Genomic DNA, 23,926 nt, shown 5'->3' on the forward strand with positions numbered 1-23,926 from the left:
AATTCCAGATTTCTTTTCATGTGCCATTATAAAATTTCTTTGTTTAAACTATTTGTGGATTTCTGGTTCTTTCTTTAACAGCTGAGGAGAGCATTGTAACTGGTAACCCCCTCAACACCACCACCCAAGGGTTCCTCTGTGCTTAATGAAACAAGTATAAACTCTTTGCCTTGACATTCCATGCCTTTCCTTGGGATGGCCCTGGTCTAATTTTTTAGTATCACTGGTACTGTGTCATACAGTTACCATTCACACAAGCCCGAAGAATACCCTGGAACTTCCTGGACCATGCTCAAGCTATGTGAATCACTCAACATGTGTTCCTTCCGTTTCTCCACCTTCAGCTGCCAGTTCCCCACCAAGTCCTAGTTCTCATCTCCACCTCCTTGGGTTTTCTTTGTAACCTTATTATGGAATTTCTCCAATCTTGCTGTATAGCAGTTATATACAGACATGACTCATCTCCCTCAGTTGTAAGATCCTTAACAGCAGGGAGTAAGTCTTACCCGTCCATATCATCTGCAGCGCTCAGCACTGCCCTGTGCATAAGCGGAACTCAGTAAATGTTTGCTCAGCTAAAATAAACGCTGCTTTGATCTGGTTTCTTGTTGGTGAAATCTCAGAAAGAGCCAAAGGATTTATCTCTTAGAAACAATCTGGCTTTAACCTTAGAGTAGTGTCAACCCTAACCTGAGAACTGATTAAATGTAAAGAATCATATATGATAGTTCCAAACCATGAGGGAGGTTTAACTGGAAAATGCAGCTCGACCTCTTACGGCAACAAAGTCCTGAACTCTGTGTTTGGGCTCACGTGACTTATATCATTAATTTAACTTAACCTGTTCACTTTGACAAAAAATAATATTTATTTAGTGGGTCATCACTTTATCCTGTTTTTACAAGTGGTATTTATTATAATCCTTTTTGGATTTGCAATATTGTAGGCTCCTTAATACAGCATAGAATTCTCTACAGCAAGGATCTTCTTCAAATTGGATCAATTCCATGTTGTCGATCCCCATTTCAGGCATATTTTCCTGAAAACTCAAAGTCCACAGGCCAAATATTTTTTTTCTAAAGAATCAGGACTTGGACCACTGAAATAATTTATAATCATAACATTATTGCATCTAGAAAATAGTCACGTGTTCATTTTTAATACTCCCTTTGTAGCTTCCTTTAGAAGGATATGCTTTTTAATCAGAAATTATTTTAGTCAATGGTTATTTTAATTATAGGGGCTTTGCCAAGAATTTTCAATTCAACATCACTTAAAAAATTCCAAATGAAAATATCAATCAGCTGAATTAAGCGTAAACTTGATTTGGTTTGCGTACTTTTCACCAATTAAAATACACTGTCTTAAAATACATTTGTGTTTTACTTCTGGTCATCTTAACACATTTGGATTTGAATTTCCTATATCCCAAGGCAATGCTTATTTTTTTTTAAAATTAAACTTTTAAAAAACATTCATATACAAAATAAATTCTATTATGTCCCCTTCTCATTTTAAAGTTATTAAAAGTACACTGAGAGTTAGTTTTAGATCTTACACAAAACCCTACTGAGAAGCAAAACTTTGATGTCAAAAAGGTATTTTCAAGCACATAACAAATGGCCTGGAGATTTCCATATCAAACTGTGAACAAAGTTTACTTCTGGGAAGAAGCAGAGAATGATAACTTTTGTACATTTCTTTATGGATTCACGTATTACTTGTGTAACTAGACCTCAGTCTACAGAATGCTTTTTAAGCGGAGGGGTGCCCGCGAGAACACGATCTGCATTCCTTGCACTTACACTGATAGATGTGGAGGAAGGTCTCGCTGAGCTTGTTGGTGAAAAGGGGCTCTGGGAGGTCCCGGAAGAACTGTTTTACCATATCCGCCACGTCATACGCAGATTGGTCCTCGTAGCTGACATTCTCGGGGAAGTTCTCGTTCATCTGACGTAATGCATGGATTCGTGATTTCACGCCCGATTTTCGGAAAAGACCCACCTGGAACAAGTCAGAGGGACATGTTAGCAAGGCCACCTTCTCCCCAGCCGTCCTCTTCCTAGGGCAAGCACCTTGGGAGCGATGAGAAGGCATGGAGTCAGGGCTGGATGAACAGCGACTGCATCCCAACTAGTCAAATGTCAATGACTAGTTAGTTACTTTGGCAGTAGTGGAACGCTGACTCCCTCTCCTATGAAACGAAGATAAGAATAACAGCCCATCTCACAGGGCTGTTGTGGAGACTAAATGAGAACATACGTAAGGCTGTGCTTTGTAACCTGCAGTCTTCTTGACTAGATGCAATCACGTCCTTCATTTCTCCCACAAGCAGTGATTAAACCCCACTCAGGCACGCGTACAGTTGCCGGGCATCATTAGCGAGCAGACCAGACAAAATCCCCTGTCCTCTGGTGTTTACACTTTAGTGGGGGGTTTTGAGAAAGTTTGGTCAATGGAAGGTTTGGCGGGTCCCAGTTAAGCAACCATATCCAGTGCACCTTTGGGGGAGAGGTTTAGGGAAAATGCTCCTGGAACATAATACTAAAGCACACATTTTGATTTAAGAGTCTTATTTCTTGTCCTTTGGAATCCTTATAATACTCCCTATGTGTGTTTCTCGTATGATGCTTGGCACTCATTACTCTGCCTGGTTAGTTACTATGTGCATGAGCTGTGGCTCTAGTGAGGGTTCCTGGGTGGCATTTTTTCAGCCTTCAAGACATTGTCTTATGCTTTTTTTTTTTTTTTTTAAGATTTTGTTTATTTGAGAGAGAGAGAGAACACACAAGCAGGCAGAGCAGCAGGCAGAGGGAGAGGGAGAAGCAGGCTCCCCACTGAGCAGAGAGCCCAATGCAGGGTTCAATCCCAGGACTCTGGGATCATGACCTGAGCCGAAGGCAGACACTTAACCGACTGAGCCACCCAGGCGCCCCATGTCTTATGCCTTTTTCATCCCTAGGGCTTAGAGTCCTCTTCTGCTTGACAAATACATGAAGCAGTAGGCACCCAGGAGGTAATGCCCCTAGAAGGAATGAGCGAGGTGGAGAGGAGCCCTAGGAGAATGGAGATTCCTACAAGGGTCGGTCGGCAGCTCACACTCTAGGCCCCTCTGGAGGCTCTGCACACTGGACTTGCCTCTACCCAAGAAAGGGCAGAGTTTCTCTGGGCCCCCTGGCTTACAGTGAATTTCCATGTCTGCTATTTTTAAATGCCTGCAGGGCATCGAGTTGGTCCAACTTGGTCCTTCATTCAACCTTTAGTCTCTCCTTTTCTCATTCCTCAAGGGCTCACAGGTTGGCTCACTTCCAAAAAGCAAGGTAGGAACATTCCTAGTGGTCAGACAGGTATAAGCAGTGGCACACCAGTCAGCCACACCTCCTCCCTGTGCCTGGGGAAAGGCGCCAGGCCGTGTCCGCGGCAGCTCTGTGTGCCAGGCCGGCCTTGACCCAAGTTCAGGTGTCTGAGGACAGCTCTCTTGGTTATTGCTATAAATGGAGAGCAGTTCTAATTCCTTTCTAGTACAGTGACAGCAAGGGAAGAACTCCAAGCAATTAGAGAATACTCAGGGTTTTGTATATGTCAGCTGAATGGATGGCAGGGGAAATTATACACTGCTACTCTCTGTGGCAATAAAACCAGAATTCCTGGTAACACTTTTGCTGCATTCCAAGGCTTACCACTCTAATTCCACAGATCAGGGTATTCAGGCATATTGTCACTTAAAACGTTAATTGCCTTCTTTTTTATTCTGAAAGTTTGGAATGTCTAGAAAATGCACAACTTTGCCATCCTTCGATGACTCTTCAAGAATCTAGGGAACATGCATCATTGTCCGGTAACTACTCCAAACCAGCAAAGTGCACGAGAAGAAAGCATGTACTGTCAAAGGAAACATTCAAGATGTCCAATGAATGATTACTAAAGTGAGATCCACGCTCAACGTGTTTACATTCCCCACGACTCTAGTTCTGGAAGGAGGCCCAGGACAGTGCCCCAGGGCTGTGCTACACGGGAGTTCTCAGAATCCCAGTGCCCAGAAGGCGAATTCCTAAGTGTGACTCACAAACATTTTTCCTCCTGTGAGTCACTGTTATTCCCTTTGAGAATTCCTGTGATTTTCTTAGCAGTAGAAAAGTATTGATTGGAATCTATCAAAAGAAAGCCGACGAGTGTTTGTGTGTAAATTGCAGAACGTCCACTGTGTCTTGCTGGCTTCCTTTCGGGTGCACACCGGCGTGCGTGCGCAAACACATCCCAGCAGTGTTTGCTATGTATTATTCTGTTTCCAAGCTTCTTTCTAGTTTCAGCAAATATTGTTATTTTAATTATTTTCGACATGTCTGGAGCTCTCCAGCTGTGGGCTCTGAGCGGCTTGTTCTGACTTAGATCTCACAGGATGTCCAGAGGGCTGTCGGGTATGTATTTGTTCTGCCTCAAATTCTGACAATAACCTTCCCGTCCCGCCCTTATCTTCCAGGGACGTGGGAAATATCTGTGGGATCTGTGGATTTTTGTTGGAAGCACAGAAGGAAATTTCTTTCCTGAACCTAATAAAGAAAAGGTGGTCTGAACTCAGACCAGATTCCAGATATAGGAGCTAAGGCTGGCAAAAGGGAAAGAAGGAAAGAAACCCCAGTCTTCAACATTGGCCCTGAGCTGATGAAAGAAAGAATGCCGGAACCGCCCTACTTCCCCTACGTCTTGTCACGTGAGCTCATGAATTTCCTCCTGTTGAAGCCATCTTGGGACAGCCTTCTGTTCCTCGCAGTGGAAAACTCCCCAGACACAGTAAGCAGAAGATTCTTCCAATGGTGCAGAGATCCCGAACAGGGAGAAGTCACAGAACAACCATGGGTGGTGGTGTGAGTGATTGCCAATAATCACTTCTTCTTAGAAGAGTTTTCAAAGCAGTGATGAAATCTGCACTTCTGGCGAACATTTTTTTCCAAGTGAAAAACAGAGAGCTGAAGAAACCATTTTAAAACTGTCGCTTCTGAGGGCGGCCTTGTCATCACCAAGGGTGGGAGGCTGCCCCAGATCCCTCAGCTTCATTACGAGGAAGACCCAAAGGGTGTGAAAAGTCTTTCCTTCGCCTCTGTGTCTATCACTGCTGGTAGCCACATGGGGCCCCATGCTTGGTTTAATTCTCTGCTGTCACCGTTTTAAAATTCTTAAAAATTTATGAACAAAGAATCTCACATTTTCATTTTGCACGAGGCCCTGCAAACTCCCTAGCATGGCCTGTGCTCATGGGCCTCTAAAGCAGGGCTCAGACACCCTCTCTAAAAAGGGCGGCACAGCGGCGTTCTTTTTATAAGCATCTTGCACGCCATCACTCATTTTACAGGTAAAGGGGTGAGTGGCGAGTGTTCCCTCGGTCTTGTTTTTCCTTTCCTCTCTTTTTGTCTTCCACCCCAGAGCCCAGCTCTCTTCTGAGGAAGGCAAGAGGACTGTGAGGAATAGTCAGAGGGTAGGGGACACTTGTACTGAGTAGGACGTCTCTTCCCAGCATGATCGGGCTTCTAAAACTCACTGTTCTATTAGAAGGAGACATTGGGCGCACGAGGGCCGCATTAGAATTCAAATTTCATCTAAATAATATTAAATCTCCTTTCATGCTAATCCTTTCAGTACTTAATGATGTTAATTAGGCCTCCCATTTCCTCTTCTTCAGAAATGTGAAAGGTTGGTTTTACTCAGAAAGAGACAGGTTCCTAAGTGCTGCGTGCGGAGGGCTCTGATTCTGAGCCTGGCAGGCTTGGCCTCTCCCTGCAGTGACTTCATATTCGTCAGGACAAGCATCACCTGTGCCTCTGTGCGCCACTGATTTAGGGCAGAAATAAAAGCTCAGCCAACAGAGCAAGGCTCCTCTCACACACTGCTATGTCTGAATACAAATGGTTCATAATTGAAGGCTAAACTTCCTTGTTTCAGCTACGGCCAGCTGCGAGGGGGAGAATGGAAACACTGTGTTTCATCATACAGAAACTGTTCTGCACTTGGGAGTGGAGGAGGCGAGATGTTGGCCATGTTTCAGGGCCTGGTGGGGCTGCATTCAACTGTCAGTGATGAATGCTTATGTTGGAGGTAACGCTTAGCATGAGGAAAAGGGGTCCAGCTCATTGCAGGAAGCCTCCTCTCCTGAGATCCAGGGCGAAGCCACAGGAGAGTCTGGGATGGAGGGTCAAGGAGGCCGTGTAAAGGGAGGCAGCACAGAGGCCAGTCAACGTGGTTTGGAGGAAAGGTGTTTTGAGATGTTCGGGTCTTCGACCACCCAGGGGCTGAGATCTTGGGATCCTGTGCAGACCTGAATCTTTTCAGTTCCAAGGAGGTGCTACTGGCAAAGAAAGGACAGTCTTGTGTGATGTATGTTCCTTCCCTTTTGCTCTTGTCCCTTCTTTCCTTACCGATTCATTCACCTTTATTTGCTCTTCTTCACTCGTAAAGCTCTAGAAAGGTCTTTCTTTTGAGCCTGGTTTTAATTCTCCACTGTGTTTGTCCCGTTTCTCCTTGTTCCCTTCTTACTACCACCTTCCTTCTTCACAGGGACCAGAGGGGGATCTCTGTGTGCTTCCCACACTCTGTGACTTACGAGGTGCGAAGCCCCGCAGGTGTGGAGTGCTTCATAAGGGAGTAATGGGCTCTGGTGAAAGTCCCTTGGACATCTTACAGGTTCTTACTTTTGACCGACACAAGAGAGGGTTGCCTTATTCATTTTGGTTACATTTGGAATCCATATTTATATCCTCGAAATAAGTCATTTGCCTACAAAGCTTTGCCAGCACATGTCTTTTCAGTAAGGCATGCTTCCAGATCGAAAAAACTGTGAGAGGCTTGATGTGGAGACTGAGAATAAGCCAGTGAGCCAGGACTGAGGAAAGTTTGGTGCCCACTGTCCCTCTCTCGATTTGTAGGACTTTGCTTCAGGCAGGAGACTGGACCCAGTAACAGCGGTCTTAACTGGAGCTACCATTATTTGGAATCTGTAGGGGTCCTGGGTGGTTTCCAGTCCACACTAAGCACCATGTGGTAAGTAGGACAGTGGTATTACAATTCATTTATTTCCACCCAATTTTGTTCAAGAAAGAATTCAGGGTGACTTGTAATGATCTATAAAATGTATAAGATACAATTAAAGATCATAGATGAGAAAATTTGAGCAAAAGGAAAATAAAGATAAAAAGAGTAGCTGAGGGGCGCCTGGGTGGCACAGCGGTTAAGCGTCTGCCTTCGGCTCAGGGCGTGATCCCAGTGTTATGGGATCGAGCCCCACATCGGGCTCCTCTGCTATGAGCCTGCTTCTTCCTCTCCCACTCCCCCTGCTTGTGTTCCCCCTCTTGCTGGCTGTCTCTATCTCTGTCAAATAAATAAATAAAATCTTTAAAAAAAAAAAAAAGAGTAGCTGAAACTGGGAGTGATGTACAAAATTCATACCAAAACTTTACATGTATTTGCTACAGGCAGAACACACATTTGGCTCCAATCTTTCTAGTAGCTAATATAGAGAGGAAAACATATCCAGTTGTTCTTAATATAAGAAACAGACTAGTTGCCTAAAAGAAACACAATGCTTTCAGGTGTTGGGGCTAGAGAAAAACTCGTCCATGGGTTCCAAGGACACCACCTCAGGTAAGAATCAACATTATCAACAAAATCCTGATAGTGCATTTATCAGTGAGTTTTATTTTTTATTTATTTATTTGTTTATTTTTAAAGATTTTATTTATTCATTTGACAGAGAGAGAGAGATAGCCAGCGAGAGAGGCAACATAAGCAGGGGGAGTGGGAGAGGAAGAAGCAGGCTCCCAGCGGAACAGCCTGACGTGGGGCTCGATCCCAGAACGCCGGGATCACACCCTGAGCAGAAGGCAGACGCTTAATGACTGAGCCACCCAGGCGCCCCTATCGGTGAGTTTTAGGGCCATTTCTCCAAGTGTCCCTCAATGCTAGAGATGGTATCACCTCAAGTCCACTGGGACAAGCAATTCTAGCAGGTGGCAGTAGAGGGTAGGTTTAAAAACCTGGACTCTGGATTAGCTTTTCAAGCAAGTGTTGGCTCCACCATTGCTACCTGGGGGAAACTACCACCCAAGGTGGATATGGCCTTAAGTGAGAAAGTGAATGTATAAAACAGGACAATGCCTAAAACATGCTGGGTCCTCAAGAAACATTATCACTACTGAGCTAATAGCATAGATGGACTGCATTTCCTTTAGGTATTTCTGAACCAACACTGTTTTCTCTTAATAGAGCTTTTGCTGATAAGCATTCGCTGGCCACACATTATAATGTTTAGAATAAAATATTTTTTGTTCTTGGTAAAAGGCAGAGCCAAAGACTAAGAGAATTAGCCAAGAGGAGAGATGAGTCTTATATACCCTTAGGGAAATTGAGACACTTGGAAAAACATGTGTCTGAATAAAAGGTTACCCTCCACAAAACACAATCTTGGGGCTGTGCTAACAAAACAACAGAAGTATGATTGAGGCCACAAAGTCCTATGTGTAAGGGCATGGTTGCAGAAGGGATCAGAGTGGGCATTTCCATCTATTCACCTAAGTCCACCTCTCCAACAAGGTTTCTCAGTAAGATATCCATAGATCATCTACCTTTGATTAATGTGCAATTTTGGTAAAAGCTCTAAAATTTTAAAAAAAAATGCTTAAGTAACTAGATTCATGGGTTTGCTCGATTTAGATGTTATTCACAAGTCAACGTTGGGGCATCTGCTAAAGACTAGAGCTTTAGAAAAGTGGCCTGTTGCCCTTCTTTCTGAGAAATAACGGGCAAGCTACTGAGGCCATTTCTCAAAACGAAATAGTCCTCACCACCAACAGTAACAGCAACCACTCCTGCCCTCCGCTATGGCGTCTAAAGAAATGGGGGAAATTGTATACCTGTATATTCTCTAAATCAGGGGTGGGAAGGCAAAAGGGGATCACACATTCCGTTCAAACGAAGGTGGCGTCAAATGAAGACGTTACTCTATTCTGCTCCACTGAAAAGTGGCATCTGATTCGTGAAGAGACCGTCCTGATTCTAAGCGCGATCTCAGTACTGTGGTAGATACAAGCATCAGCAGTCAGGGTCTGTGAGTTCATGTGGCTCAGCTCATTCCTGTTCACTGACCCCAAGGCCAAGGGGGAATCAATAAAAAGTGCAAATGCTTTTAGGTGGGCAGAATTATTCACATGGCATTAAAGAACATGACGCACAAAAGCCACTGTAGAATAGAGGCCTGAAAATACCCCCAGTGCTCAAGGTTGCAATTCATCAAGTGGGAGTATGGCTTTTTGGGGGACAGAATCTCTAAGACATGAATGGGTGTTAATTTGGAGGCGTGAAGGCTGGGCCTAGTAAATTACAGAATGGGTGGCACTCTGGGTCCAGTCACGGGCCACCATTATGGTGGTCCCCAAACAGGCATGGAGACAGAAAATGATCTCTGAAAATTGTGTTTGCCTTGAGTTCTTAATCAACTGTACAAGATGAGGGGTATTTGATTTAGCTGGTATTGCTTTCATGGTTTACTTGCACATTTTAAAAAGATGTAAATAAATTTATCTTCGGTTTCAGTTTTCCTGGTCATGGTGCTGCTTCAAAAAAAAAAAAAAAAAGAATTAATAGGCACCTGGGTGGCACACTCAGTTAAGCATCGGATTCTTGGTTTTGGCTCAGCTCGCGATCTCAGCGCGGTGAGATCGAGCCCCACATCAGGCTCCCCGCTCGACACAGAGTCTGCTTGAAATTCTCGCCCCTTCTGCCTCTGCCTCTCCCACTTGTGCTCTCACTCTCTCTCTCTGTCTCTCAAATAAATAAATAAAGCTTTTTTTTTTTAAAAAAACAATGAATAGGGGCGCCTAGGTGGCGCAGTCGTTAAGCGTCTGCCTGGCGTTCTGGGATCAAGCCCCACATCGGGCTCCTCCGCTATGAGCCTGCTTCTTCCTCTCCCACTCCCCCTGCTTGTGTTCCCTCTCTCGCTGGCTGTCTCTATCTCTCTCTGTCAAATAAATAAAATCTTTAAAAAAAACCAATTAATAAAAGGAGATATAAAAACCTAATTCTTTTCTCGAAAAATAATAAAACAGAGATGAAAGAATGCTATGAAATCAATGATGGCAGTGGGGCAATAATTAAAAAGGAAATGCAGTGTAAAGCATAACTCCTAGTTTCTAGGGAATGCAAGTTTGACGGCACAGGTCCACACTATTAACACACAAACTATTAGCATGAATGTTCACTCAGAAAAACAAACAAACAAAAACCAACCAAACAAACCAAAGAAAACATGAATTTTCCCTCAGGACGTCCTTCAAGTTGCCAGTGAGGAAACACCCTCAAACAGTTGACCGGGATGTAGCCTGGGCCAATTAAATACTGCCATACAAAGATCACGGTGCCTTTTATTTTTAGTGAGGCGTGTCTTGGGTGACACTGGAGAGATCTGACTTTGTCTGGCGTTCCATAAATCCAGGGCCGTGTTTGGGATTTACGACCATACCTGATCGAGGCAGTTGCTACGCAGATATCTGAGCGCTTGCTGAATACTCTGAGGCAGGGGCTGTCCTGTTCTCTGGACGTGAACTATGAGAGGAACACCAAAGACGGTCTTGTCTTTGTAATCAGGAACTTTCATCCTCTTCATGAACTTTGGAACTGACCTAGAATTCACAGAAACCAGGTCATGCAAACCTCCTGGGGCAGCCTTTGGGGAGAGGCTGTGAAAGCAAGAGGGAAGCCAAGCTTTTGCTGGAACAACCAACAGGCACAGGGGGAATTCAACCTCTCTCTCCTAATTAATCACATGACATGGAAGTACTATGTGCGCCCCTTGCCTATGTTAGGTCTCTGACTATTAAACAGCATGATTCACGTTAGCAGAATGGATTTACAGCTCTGTTTTCAAGTCAAGGGGACAATTTTCCAATTTAATTGTGACGGACACACCTCTCAAGTGATAAACACTTGTCCCCAATAAGACAAAACAAAACAAATTTAAAAACTATAAGAAGAAATTTAGTTGGGGTTGGGGGAGAAAGGAGGGGAGAGAAAACACTTCTCAGCTATGCCTTACTTTTCTAGAACGGGTTGTACTTTTTAAAGGAAATTTTAATATACAAGCATATATTCATTGGACTACACGATTTATAATTTCCCAAAATATTTTTCTAAAGGCACTGTTGATTTTTCTCTATACATAATATACAACATAGGACAACTAATGACATATTTTGTATTTTTCAAATCCACCAGCTCATCTATTTTTCCCCCCACAGGAAAAATTTAAATACTTTATTGCCAAATTATTGTAATAACTTAGCTCTTTCTACTTGTTCTACTTCTGGAAATTTTTTTGTGGGGTTGGTGAATTTTACACTTTGGGTAGGAAAGTAGGATTTTGAGTAAGCATTTAAGGAAAAAAAAATCTTAGAATACATTGAGTACAATTACTATGTTGCCAGCTAATACTCCCTCCATTTGCATGCTTTTTTTTAATAATATTTTTTTATTATATTATGTTAGTCACCATACAGTACATCCCTGGTTTTTGATGTAAAGTTCCATGCCCACCAGCTCATCTAATCCAGGGCTGTATTTGGGCTCCAACACATGCTTTTGTCAATTCCTTAGGACAAAGGATTTCCTGCATATTCTTGTTTTTATTTGCCATGAAGTCAAATCAGGAATGCATTTGAAGAATTAAATGCTCTTTGAATGAATCAATGCTCTAAGTGTTGAGCCCTGCACTGAGCCAGAAGGTACAAGTGACAGCTGTTTCTTTGCAAACTGCCAGAATTATTTTATGGCCAGTTTATTTTTAATTCCTCCATTCACCATTCATCACCCTTTCCTGGTCTCCTTTTCCTTCTTGGAACCTGACTGCTTTCCCTGGAAACTAACCGAGAGCTGCAGATACTCCCAGCAGGCCACATCCCCTCCAAGCTGCAGGAGCACAGAAGGCAGACAGGGAGGCCGAACTGCCGCCTTATTTTCAGGAGATCTGCAGCGAAGGCAGTGAGTGACAAATCAGGATTTCACTACCGAAGCCTTTGCAACTGTATACTTAGCTCTAGAACAAACGATCCCCTCCTCAGGGAATCTGCTACGCACCAGGTCCAGCCGTGCTTGTTGGACATGGAGTATTTCTCCATGACGGCCGTGAGGCGAAGCAGCGAGAAGCGCTGGAGCAGGTTCAGCTGGCCGGCCGTCTGGTTGCTGATGTGCGGCGCTGCGGACGGCTGCGGCTGGTGCGAGAGCTGGAAACTATCCCATCGGAGCCGCCTTTACCAGAAAGACCATTAGAAGAGCCAGTCACAAAGGGGATGTATTATTGGAAAACACAGGATGCTACTGATTTTGAAGTAGCTAATCAACGTAGCTTCTGAGCCAAGAGAAATCACAAAGCAAATGGAACAGAAGACACCGATGCGGAGAGTAAACATAAGAAACTGCGGCTTTCGAGTCTGACAAATCCAGGGAAGGTTTTAATAAGTGACCTAATACGTTTTATTGTCTATTCCTAAATTTGTTCCCAAAGTGTTGACAGCAGCTGAGACAGTGTACATGTGAGTGTGTGTCGAGAGAGAGAGAGCACACGCATGCACAGAGTGAGATCTGGAATGTTCTGGAACCATTTTCGCACTGCCATCCTGTCTGCATTCAAATTCTCCTTCTGTTGACATGGAACCTGAAGGTGGCAGGCACAGAGGAAGAAGCACTCCTGAAGGGACACGTCAGCGAACCCCAAGGGACATCTGGCCTCCGTAAGAGCACAGTAGCATGTCCAGTGTTACGGTTTCCACCAGTTAAGCTCTTCCGGGGCGATTTTTCACAGATGCTTCTGAAGTGGTCTTTGTAAAATAGCTTTATGTAGTTTGTAATTGGCATTTTAAAGCCAAAATAAACTTGTGAAGTACACACCTTAGGTCTCAGAAATTTCTCATAGGATTAAAAAAAAGAGTTTAAAAATTTGAGATAGGGACGTTTTAATTAATATGGCAACAAGGTCATGGGAAGCACCTGTGAGCAGGCACGGGGCTTCCATTTCCAGTGATTTCCTGACAGTGCCTAGCATAGTGCTTTGCACATACAACATTTTTTTGAGTGAAAGTTAAGATTGAATTAAAAGACAAAGACTCAGAGAAATGAATGTGAGTTAACAGAGATTCAATCACCGTAACATCTGTAGAAAAGATATACTTCCGTTCAAATAATTTGTAACCGCATATATCATTTCAAACAGTGTCAGGCACTTAGTTAAGTGTTCTATAAATGTTCGTTAGATAAAGAGACCATAATTCTTATGAAATGGATTAAAAATCATTTCAGAAAGTCATGCCACCAACCTGTTGGGCCTGGTCAGAGAGGCCCCTACACCAGAGTCCCTCCTCTCTCTGACCCCAGTGGCCTCCGACTCATTGAGAGATGTTCCATCTCTTTCCACGTCACTGGGTGTTGTCCGACCTTCTGAGACAGAGTTGCCTTCGAAATCTAAGGTGATCTGATTAGGAGACGGGAAGGGGCATAAGCCGGGTTCCCCAACCAATGCATCGTGTGTTTGCAGTTCAGGCAAGACATTTTTTGACCAGCCATCCACTACCTCTTGGAGCCCATTGACATGGTGCAGAATGTCATCTAGATGAGGGAAGAGGTCATCTTTCTCCAAGTCCAAAAGATCTCCTGTGCTAGCGTATAAATGGGAGCCCGGGACGTTGTCGTAGATACTGACTCTACTTGCTCTGTGGCAGGACGCCATGAGCCTGGGCTCCCTGGCCCCGGGGCCCTGCTGTCTGCCCAGGGAGATGCTGCCGGTCCTCCAGTTAACCCCATTGCTACTGTCTGTTGGCGAGAGGCTTTCGATGGACAGCGCCTTGGGGAACGTTCCGGGTTTGTGATCCTTGGGGATGTGCACTACCAGGTTCTCTTGGGAATGGAACTCGTGTGTGTGGTTTTGGTTGCCTGCATCCCGCAGTGCAGTCTCGGCCAGCACGTCCAGGTCTTCCAAGTACATGCCCCCGCGCTTGTTGGCCTCCTGGCATTTTCGTTCCTTCAGGCCAGGCGTGCTCACCCCACTGCTGCTGTTTTCCGACTGGCTGCTCTCCCTGCTCCATTTGCTGGCGCTCAGGAGCCCTTTGGTGCAGGCAGTGGGGGGCGAGCTCTGCAGATCTCCGTTTGGTATGGGGATGCAATGCATGGCCTTGAAGGCCTCTGGCTCCTGCTGCAGCACTGGCCCGCTGATCACCAAGCCCCCGGTCCGCCCCGGCCCCTTGTGCCTTCCGTGGGCTCCCTTCCCTCTGAGAGTTTCCATGCGTTTCAAAAATGACTTGGCTCTGGCCCTGGTGGGTTTCTCATTCTTTGGGTGGAGAGGGTAGCTGAGAACGTCTTTGGGGGACTGTGGGAGGCCGCCGCTGACGAACGTGGCATCCAGCATGACCGGGCTGTCGGGGCAGGACTGGCCCAGGCAGTCGAACGACTCCCGGCCGGTGCTGTGGCTGCTGCCTGGCTGGCTGCGGCTGTCACTCCCTCCGCTGCTTTCACTGTGAATGGAGCAGACCTCGGGCTCACTCAGGTCTGTGAGGACGCTTTCACTGCTTGTGGTGTTTCTCATCCTAATGTCTCCCGATGACCCATTTCTGTCTCCTCCGGGGAACAGTGTGTGCAGGTCGTCCACACGAGACCACCGGCGGCTGGTTCTTTGGAAAGTCCATTTGTTGCTAATGCAGAGATCTTCCTCATCTGAGTCGTCACCCTGAAAAACATTAAACACGATGCTCATTTCCAGGTAGCTCGGATGCAGTGGGAAACCGGGTGAGCACAGAGGCGAGGTACTCCCCCCCTTCCCTTCCTTCCTCCCTTCCACGCATGCCCTCTGGCCATCCCTCGGTCCTTCCACCAACTTCCCTTGTCCCATACACCCTCCTCTTCCCTCGTGGCTAGAGGATCTCTTCTCAACCTGCCAAGCTTTCCTCCTTTCAACTTTCATAGAGTTTCTGAATCCTTCCTTCCTAAGAAGTTTTCCTTGACTGATTACAAAGAGGTGTAATTACCATCTGACTAGACGTCTAAATATAAAACACCTGCAGTTCTCTGTTTCAGAAACTTAATCCTGCCATAAAAGGCACTTACTTTTTTCCTGAAACCTCTTCACTGAGCCCCAGGACCCTATTTCCAGTTTCCCTCTTCAGATCCTCAGTGTCAATCTATCTCAAAGCTAACCCTCCTTACCTTAGTCTCCCAAACCTGATTCTTACTGTGTATTCCCCTGTACAAATTAACAGCAAAATTACCCACCGAATTCCTCTAAATAGAAACTTGGGAGCCATTCTAGACACCACTAGTTGAGGAGAGTCCAATCCAGCCTGCTCTGCTTGGCCAGCCTTCTTGTTTTTAATCAACTCTGAATCTAAATGCCTTTTGGCAAGGCATGTATCTCCCAGCTGCCACAGCCCCCGCTGCTCTGCTCTGTCTTCCACTCTGCACCTCACACAGTTCTTTGACCTATCTGGGTGCTGCCTGAGTATGAATCCCCTGAGAGATGCGAGTCTGGGTTCCCTGTGGCCAGAGATGGGCTCGTTTATCTTTGCAAATCCTTGTGGCTCAGGACAGACCTTGACCTAGGGCAAAAAATAATAACCCCCTTCCAAGATGAATGGACCCGTCGGCTTCTTCCCCCTCCTCTTCATGCATATTACCAAGACCCAACTCTGAAATGACTTTCAGATCTGTTCCCTCATTCATATCTTCATTCCCATTCCCTTTGTGTAGGCCCTTGGCACCTCTGTCTGGGTCTATTACAGTGAAAGCCTGGCTAGAATCCTTGTCCAGCGTCTTCCGCATCTAAACAGCTTTCCACTGTGTAATCCAAATATAATCATGTAATTTTCCAGCTTGAAAGCCTTCAGGTTCCCTTGGCCTTCCTAGAAGTCTTTAGCATGGCATTCAAAGTCCTTTCAACCTGCCTGCAATGTACTGTTCTTGCCTTATTTCAGTTGTGTCTCTCAAGTTCACTGCCCTCTGCTCCCTGACCCCTTCTCTTTGAAGCCTTCCCTGACTCCTCCAAGGCAATGACTACTTTCTCCCCTGAGCTCTACAGCATTTGGATTCGATCTTTTTTGTAGCATTTATTCTAATGATAACTTAAGCTCATGCCACTCGCATCCACTGTCAATCGTTAGAAGTAAGCTCATCTAGAGAATGGCGTGTGTTTCAGGGTGGCATTCATATTTATATCTTCCTCAATGTCAAGCACATAGTAACTACTCTCTCTCTCTCTCTCTCTATCTATATATATATATTTTTCTTTTTTTCAATTTGAATTAAATTTTTTTTACTTTGGCATCTGGTTCTAAGACCTGGTTCCAAATTCTGGTAGCTCAAAAGCTTGGACGATTGTTTGCAAATTGCTTACTCTCTTCAAAGTAAGTTTCTATCACTCATGAAATGGGACTAAAAATAGACCCTGCCTCATAGGTTTGGGGAGGGAGTTAAATGCAATAATGCACTTAGCAGGCCCTTATTGAGGAATATTTGTTTTGTTACTTTCCAGTGTTGGCTCAAATGCTTATCTATTTGTTGCCTATCTAAGAAGACTGCTTACCTAGCTTTTTACATATCTAATGCCCACTTTAACCCCCCTTAATTTTTTATTATATTCTGGTCTCAAAGAAAAGTAAACGGATGCTCAGTCAATAAATACTGGCATCTCCCCGTTCTTGCTTATTCCTTGAAAATCTAGATTCATATGGGTTGAACTAAGTGACAAATTCGAACATTCATGTATGGTGGAAGGTAGAAGAGAGTAAAAAAAACTAAGGTACTAATGGAGAATTCCACAGCTTTGGGATCATACTAGGAAATTAGCTTTGAGTTAAAAAAAAAGTTACATAAAGCTTTGGCAGAAGAGTTTAAAAAAGATGTACTTGCACAAGTGGAAAAAAAGGAAAGGTTCTAGGATGATGAATCAAAGTTAATACTTTCTCTGTAGCATTTTCGATTTCTCTTTCCCTGTGATTAATACAACAAGACATGACATTTGAGGGCTATTTATATATCAGGCACCATAATAGGCTGAAGGTTGAGCTCAATGGATTTTCATATCACATTTCAGGAAGCTAGCGAAAAGAAGTTGATATTAAGTTATCATTCTGAAAGAGCCCTTTCAGCAATACTTTTTGAGAAGGCCAGAAAAGGATATACTTTTAAATAATATGTAGATATTTTAAACAGAAACTGCAATATTTAGTGTGGGCTCCAACGAGCTCTCTCTCAAGCTTGGTTACTGATGCTAGCAAACCACATACTAGTTGGATAAGGATTCCTTTATTTTGGTCAAGAAAAGATGCCAAGCTGGGCCCTGTGGACTGGGACTGGAAAGTCTGCTCCTGTCTGCTAGACTCTAAGAGCTTATTATACTAGCTTTGAGCAACAGGAAGGTATTTACAACCCAACCAAGTCATGTGAAACAGTGGTAAACTCCTGGAAAAAAAGGCCAACAGTTCAGGGAAATCTTGCAGTATTTAGGTCTTTTGAACCAAAACAAACAAATGAAAACCAAAGCAATAATTAAAAAAAAAAAAAACAAAGAAAAAACACCCATTCTCCTTTTGCACCTTGTGCATATAATTATCATAGTATGTCCCAAGGGTTGTGACATGATTTTTTTTCCACCAGTGTAGATCTTTCAAGCTATTGATAGTGACACACAATAAAAAATTTTCCATCATAGCTTAAGGCACACATATATTACAATAAGCAAACAAATAAATTCATGCTATAATAATTAGCCTTGTTTGTACTTTGATATTTTATAATCTAGTTTAGTCTGTCTCATTTTCTAAAAATATTGTTTCTTACACCCAACTGATTTCACAACCCATCAATGGGTCATGATCCACAGTATGAAAATCACACTGTACTAAAGTTTTGTATTTTTTTTTTTAAATATATCAGGGCCCAGCAGACTTTCACGCAAAGAGCAGACTCTCCAGTAATAATTGTGGAAGTGTACTGATTAAGAGATGTTGAGATTTCATTTGTTTGATAATTTTTTTGAGGCTAAAAACAAATAGTTTGATTATTTGGAAATACAAAATGGAAATCTCTGGGAGTCAGATGTATTTACGAGAAAAAGACACACCAAACAAACTTTAATCTCCCATCTCAACGGTTTAGTAGACCATGGAAATCCAGACACAGAGTGTCTGGATTCTATCAAAAGAACTGACAAGAGGTTCTCATGATATTGTTGTGGCCAAGATGGCTAATTGTGTTTGATGCTACAGAGAGTTTTTCTGGTAACTGGTTGAGTAGCTCATACCAAAGAGTGTGATCAAAAGGCTGAATGCAACGAAGGGAGAGATCTCTGAAGGACGCCTTAAAGTTATGTCCATTTTAAGAATAACTTGAATGAGCCAGAGGAACTCACATTTTAAAATACGAATATGGCACAAGGTAATTCACTAAGTGATCTCGCATAAGGCACCTTTTTGAGTCCATTTTCTCAGCTAGTAATACACATCTAGCATGATTTGTCAATACAACCAAAAGAAATTGTATGTGAAAATGCCACATAAGCCTTCAAGGGCAAGATAAAGTTAATTATTGTTGTTAGAGACTGGTGATACTGAGATGTACAAAGATCTTAACAGAATTGAAGGATGGTCTGTTAATAAGATGAAATTTCGTGAAGCAAAATATAAAGACCTTAATTTCAAAAATCAACTATAGAGCAGGCAGGCCGGAATAGATTTAGTTTAATCGCAGCTCCTATTAATAGCTCTGGGAGTTGTAGCAGATTTCAGCTTCATGAGAGGTAACCATGTACTGTGCTTACCTAACGGACTAAGACACCACCTTTAGGATGCCTGACCAGAAGCATGGATCTCAAGACTCTGAAGTTTGCAGCCCCACTGCGTTGTGCACTGGTCACGTACATCAGAAACACATTTTAAGAGGCACGTGGAAAGGGCTATATTTCTAGAGAACAGTAATCAGGATGGCCAAGGATCTAGGAACCACAACTTCCTGTGAACTAGTATCGAAAACAAACTAAGGGTTTGGCTTAGAAATGAGGAATTCTAGAGCAGTGCGATTCAAAGTGTGGTCAAGGGGCTGCCAGTCCCCAGACTTTGCAGTCTTTAATGAAGTTAAGTCCAGACCTTATTGAGAATACAGCTTCACTTACTTCGTTTTGAATAGAAGGTAAAAAGGAATACCTTAAGCTTTTAAAAATTACTTTAAAACCTCTTTCATTGTAGTTAGTAGACTCTGCGAGACTGGTTTCTTTATGATGACTAGTATTAAAACAGAGAAACATTTTAGATACACATTCTTCCCTGTGCGAATAGTGTTGCTGGCAACCCAACCTAAAGTAGGTAACAAACAGGAAACTCGCTGTCATGAATACTCATAGTCCTAGCATTTGATCAAAGTGTGAATAGGCATTTAATATGGGAAACTGCTATGTCAAAGTAAACTTTTTGCTCGGTTACAACAGCTGAACAACAAAAGGTTATGAGAATAATCATGATTCTTCATATTAATCGCCTATACAGACACTTTCAAAAAAATTGTGAACAGTTTTTGTAATTCTTTTCTATTTCCCATTATATTTTTTGATTATATTCATGGCAATGCACCTTTGTGTTTGTTGAGTCTAATAATAAAACAATGAGGCCTGTATTTTCTATAACTTTTTCATTTCATATTTCTAATAATTCATTTGTACTGAATTTTACGGAAGTATCTTGGTCAGTGGCAGACTGGAAATTAAAAATAAAACAAACAAAACCCTGGCTCACTCACTATAGACAGTTTGAGAAATTGCGTTCTCGATTGAGCAGAGGTCGGAAAACTTTCTGTAAAGGGTCACATAGTAAATATTATAGGTTTCTGGGGCACGCGGTTTCTGCTATACCTACTCAACTCTGCTGTTACAGCCAGAAGAACGAGCGCAGCTTTGTTCTAATACAACTTTCACTTTCTTTACAAAAACAGGAACAGTGGTTTGCCGACCCCCAATCTAGAGGATAGAGCTGAAGGACCGCCGTATGAAAAGCGAAATCTACATTTCGGTGCTTCTTCAGAGGAAAGAGCTAGAATCCAATTCTGCAAGTTTACATGAAATCAGCTCTTAGCTTATTCTTTGGAAGACTTCTAGTAATTAGAAATAAAATAGATCACCTAGCAATGCAGTGAACTCATCATGTCTGGATGCTTGCAAGCAGAGGCTGGGTGACCTATGAGCGATGCTCCCAGAAGTAAATCCCATAGAGGACGAGAGGCTGGAAGAGATGATGGAACATCCCTTCCAACTCAAAGATCCTGTGGCTCTAGGATATTCCCATGCAATTATCCTCAACTCAAGACTGTAATACTCCCCAGCCAAGTGAATGCTGGAATGAGATGTAATGTTTCTCTCATTTGACCCCGCTGTTTGGAGCTGCAGAGAGGTGTCTGATTTGGTGATGATGGGGGGGCATGTGTGAAAGGCGGAGTGGGTGGAGAGGAACAGACACCAGGCCCCTGGGCAGCAGCTGCAGCTCCTTTCAAACGCTGATGGGCATCCAGGCCAGGAAAGGCTGGCTGCAAGGTGGCAATTAGTCATGGTTTCCATGTTGCTTTCCACCTTTGGTCATGATTTCAGAGAGCTTTATTAAAACTATAACTTTAACCAGAATCTTTTGAAGCCACTCTTTCTCTCTTGGGAAATCTTAGGGAACAGTCTTGCATGTGTACGTGTCCTTTTCTTTCCTCATTTAACAGATCGCCTTCTCGGAGTCTTTGGCCTCTGACTTTAACTTTGAATAGAAGTCATACCACATAAACACTCACCATAATTGGGGGATTTTAAAGTCATCATGAAGCAAGGGTGAATTGTGTAGTTAATAATGGAGAAGAAACACTTTTCTGAGAACAAGTAGGTCTGTCTGTGCTTTGGAGTTTTTAATTTAGATGGAGTGCCGATATTTGGCTTTTTCTAAAAAACAAGAACATTCTTAGTTGAAATTATATATTCCTCAGAGACAAATGCCAAGCAGACACTGCAAAAGAATTTTCTTTTTTTTCTGATGGAATTTGGCCATATCTTTACACTGGAAACAGGAGCCCACACAAGTCCACAGCTGCAAGAGGCAGCTAATCCGCAGTTACATAGAAATTTAGAAGTATATCTTCCATTAAAGTTAACTGGAGCTGAGGGGCTGAGTCCACCTGTTCAGAAGCTGGAATGTACCACTTGCAGTACTGCAAGGGCGGCGGGGGGCGGGGGGCTGAAGCCAGAGGCAGGGGGAGGGGCACGGAGCTGTTGGAATGCCTCTTGGTTGGGTTTTAGTTAGTCTTTCAGTGAGATGTGTGGCCAAGACTGAGAATGCTCTTCTCTACCTGACTCTCCCAGAGACAGGAAAGGTTACCTTGAATCTTTGAAGAACTGCGTTTCTCTTCTGCAAAGAGAAAATCTTGTGGTACTATCCTGGTGGTGGGGAGGCAGGTGTGATGTCATTTTTCTTGGGGCTTTACAAGTAGCATTTGATGCACAGGAAAAGTGCATGCCTAACTAAGTATGAAGGAGCCTTCACCATCCGCATCTATTTGTGGACTTGTTTCTCCTCTCTTGGGTGAACCCACCACTCTTCAGAATTAAAAAAAAAAATCAAACGAGAAGGAAATGCAAAGCAGAGCAATGCGATTCACTGTGAGAGATCCAGAGATACATTTCCACGAAGACATTAAATAAATCGTGGCATTCTGTACAGGTGGCAAGAAACATCCCTCTTCTAAGTACAACAATCAAAATATATAACCGTATATATTGCTGGGGAAACTCTTCCGGGTCTCAGGCCAAGCGCCAGGAGCTCACTCAGACTCCGGTACATTTCTGAATTCTCTGAAATGCAAGGAGGGGCAGTTTGGTGCCCGAATATCTTGTGGTCAAACCCCTGCCTATTTCTGTGTGACTTTGAGCAAGTTCCTACCTCTGCATCTGTGACATGCAGTCCGTGATGAGGAACAGTGTCTGACATACATATGCCCCGTGTGTTTGCTGCCCACACACATGGCGAAGCCAGCACATGCAGCCCCCGCAGAGGCCCCAAAGGGAGAAAGAAGGACTGTGGCTCTGGACAGTCAGGCAATTTGGGGATGACCTTCTGCAGAATTATGCATGTCTGGGCCTCTGCAGATGAGAGAGGAGGATTATATTCTTATTTCTTGGATTGCCTAAAATGGGGACATACCTAGAGGAAATGCTGCTGGTCCTTTTTTTTCTTCCAAAAAAACTAATTCCGGAATGAATGGATCGTCACAGGGTGCTTTCCTCAAGTTTCACTTTCTATATTTGAATTACTTGGCCTATTCCCAGCCTGTATTTATTTTTTGTATTTTTTTTTTGCAGCAAAATAAAGGATGAGCCTATGACTTGTGAAAGGGGCAGATGACAGGCATGCATGCCCCCACACAGGGTCTCCTGCATAATTGCTTCGACCACAGCCCCAGATGCTGGTCATTACTGAGATCCACAGGGCGGTGGAGACCACATGTTGAAATTATTTATTTGAAAATTCAGGCCATGTCTTCTCAATTTACAACGTGAACAGCAATATTTTATTCGGGTGCATGCACTGGTGAGGCCTCTAGCTAAGCAGGGGCTGGCTGGCTGTGTGCTGCTTCATCCAACGTCAGGAATAAATTAAGAATGTCAGAAAGACTGAAGTGACCAACGTACCGCGGAGCTTTTGTGAAGGTAACACATCAAGAGCCCGATAAATGGTATTTGGGCCCATCTCACATGTGGGTTTTTGAACAGCTGGTGATAGGGCGAGAATCCCGTCACTCCACTTGGTTGAAGACAAATCATGTCATTAGTTTTTGTCTTCTGTAATACTCTGTAGCTACAGACCTTTAGAGGAAGCCGTATAGACCAGCCGCACTGTAGGCACACAGGCGTGGCTGTGTCAGTTTTAATCAGCACCGTGTGTTACAACCCAAACAACATCTGACCCTCATGCTTCAAATAGTATGTATGCTTCTCAAGGGGTCTATTCAGCCAGGCAGCTGTTGGGACGTTTATTCCCACATTTTTAATTTGTCTTCGGCCTAGACAAACTGCTCATATTTTAATATTTCTCTGGATATTGTTTTTCACTGTTTTACCTCATTAGCTTAAATCTTTTGGTTTCTAACTCAAACCCCATATTGTTTTTAAGGTGAGGTCAACCAAAATTCATTTGCTTTTTTTTTTTTCCCCCGTTGGGCGCTATTTTAGAACAGAAATTCAAGTTAAAGTTATTTTTAAAGATTAGGTTACTCAAGGGTGACTTAAAATGCATTGGATTTAATGATTTCTCTGTGTTGGACCAGGATAAAGAACACTTTCTTTTGACTCAACGGTGTTTTCTCTGCTTCCTCAAAACATACTGAGGTTTGACTTGTTACATACTAGAGATGTGAAATGAAAAAAAGTAGCTAACGATCTTAATTCTGAATTTCCCAAAAGGATCAACTCAGTGAGAAAGAGAAAGAGAGAGACAGAGAGAGAGAGAGAGAGAGGTCTTTCAGCATGGTGGTTGGGGAGCCTGGGTTTTGGAGTTAGGCGTGTCTGAGTTTGAAATCGGCTTTGCCACTAGCTGAAAGATCACGAACAAATGACAACCTGTTCAGCTTTACTTCCCTTCTCTAGGAAACAGAGGATCCCTACCTCAGTGGATTAAATGAGATCACGCATAGTCAGTACATAACGTAGCTCCTAGAAAACAGTAAGAGCTCAATAGAGTCCGGCTTTATTTCAGAACTCAAATCTCCAGTCTCATTCACAGAGACGGAATAGCACATGCGGGTCCTGGAACAGGGAGCGAGCATAGTGGCTCTTAAAACGAACGAAATTTCTTGTGACTAGAGGAAAGGAAGGGTGGGCAGGAAGGGTGAGGAG

General features: G+C 43.5%; 1 protein-coding gene across 3 annotated transcripts in view; it reads right to left on the minus strand.

Moving 5' to 3' along the window:
* The window catches only part of STARD13 (StAR related lipid transfer domain containing 13), a 227,009-nt gene that overhangs the window by 12,044 nt on the left and 191,039 nt on the right, over positions 1-23,926 (minus strand). For all 3 annotated transcript variants that reach the window (XM_011223638.3, XM_002918221.4, XM_034665058.1), the window contains exons 5-8: positions 13,350-14,752; positions 12,115-12,285; positions 10,505-10,664; positions 1,806-2,004 (exon numbers count right to left, since the gene is read on the minus strand). In XM_011223638.3, coding sequence (XP_011221940.2) covers positions 1,806-2,004; positions 10,505-10,664; positions 12,115-12,285; positions 13,350-14,752 — 1,933 coding nt within the window. The remainder of the gene's footprint in view (positions 1-1,805; positions 2,005-10,504; positions 10,665-12,114; positions 12,286-13,349; positions 14,753-23,926) is intronic.

Source organism: Ailuropoda melanoleuca, chromosome 7 (genome assembly GCF_002007445.2).
Source record: "Ailuropoda melanoleuca isolate Jingjing chromosome 7, ASM200744v2, whole genome shotgun sequence".
In the NCBI taxonomy this organism is placed as follows: Eukaryota; Metazoa; Chordata; class Mammalia; order Carnivora; family Ursidae; genus Ailuropoda; species Ailuropoda melanoleuca.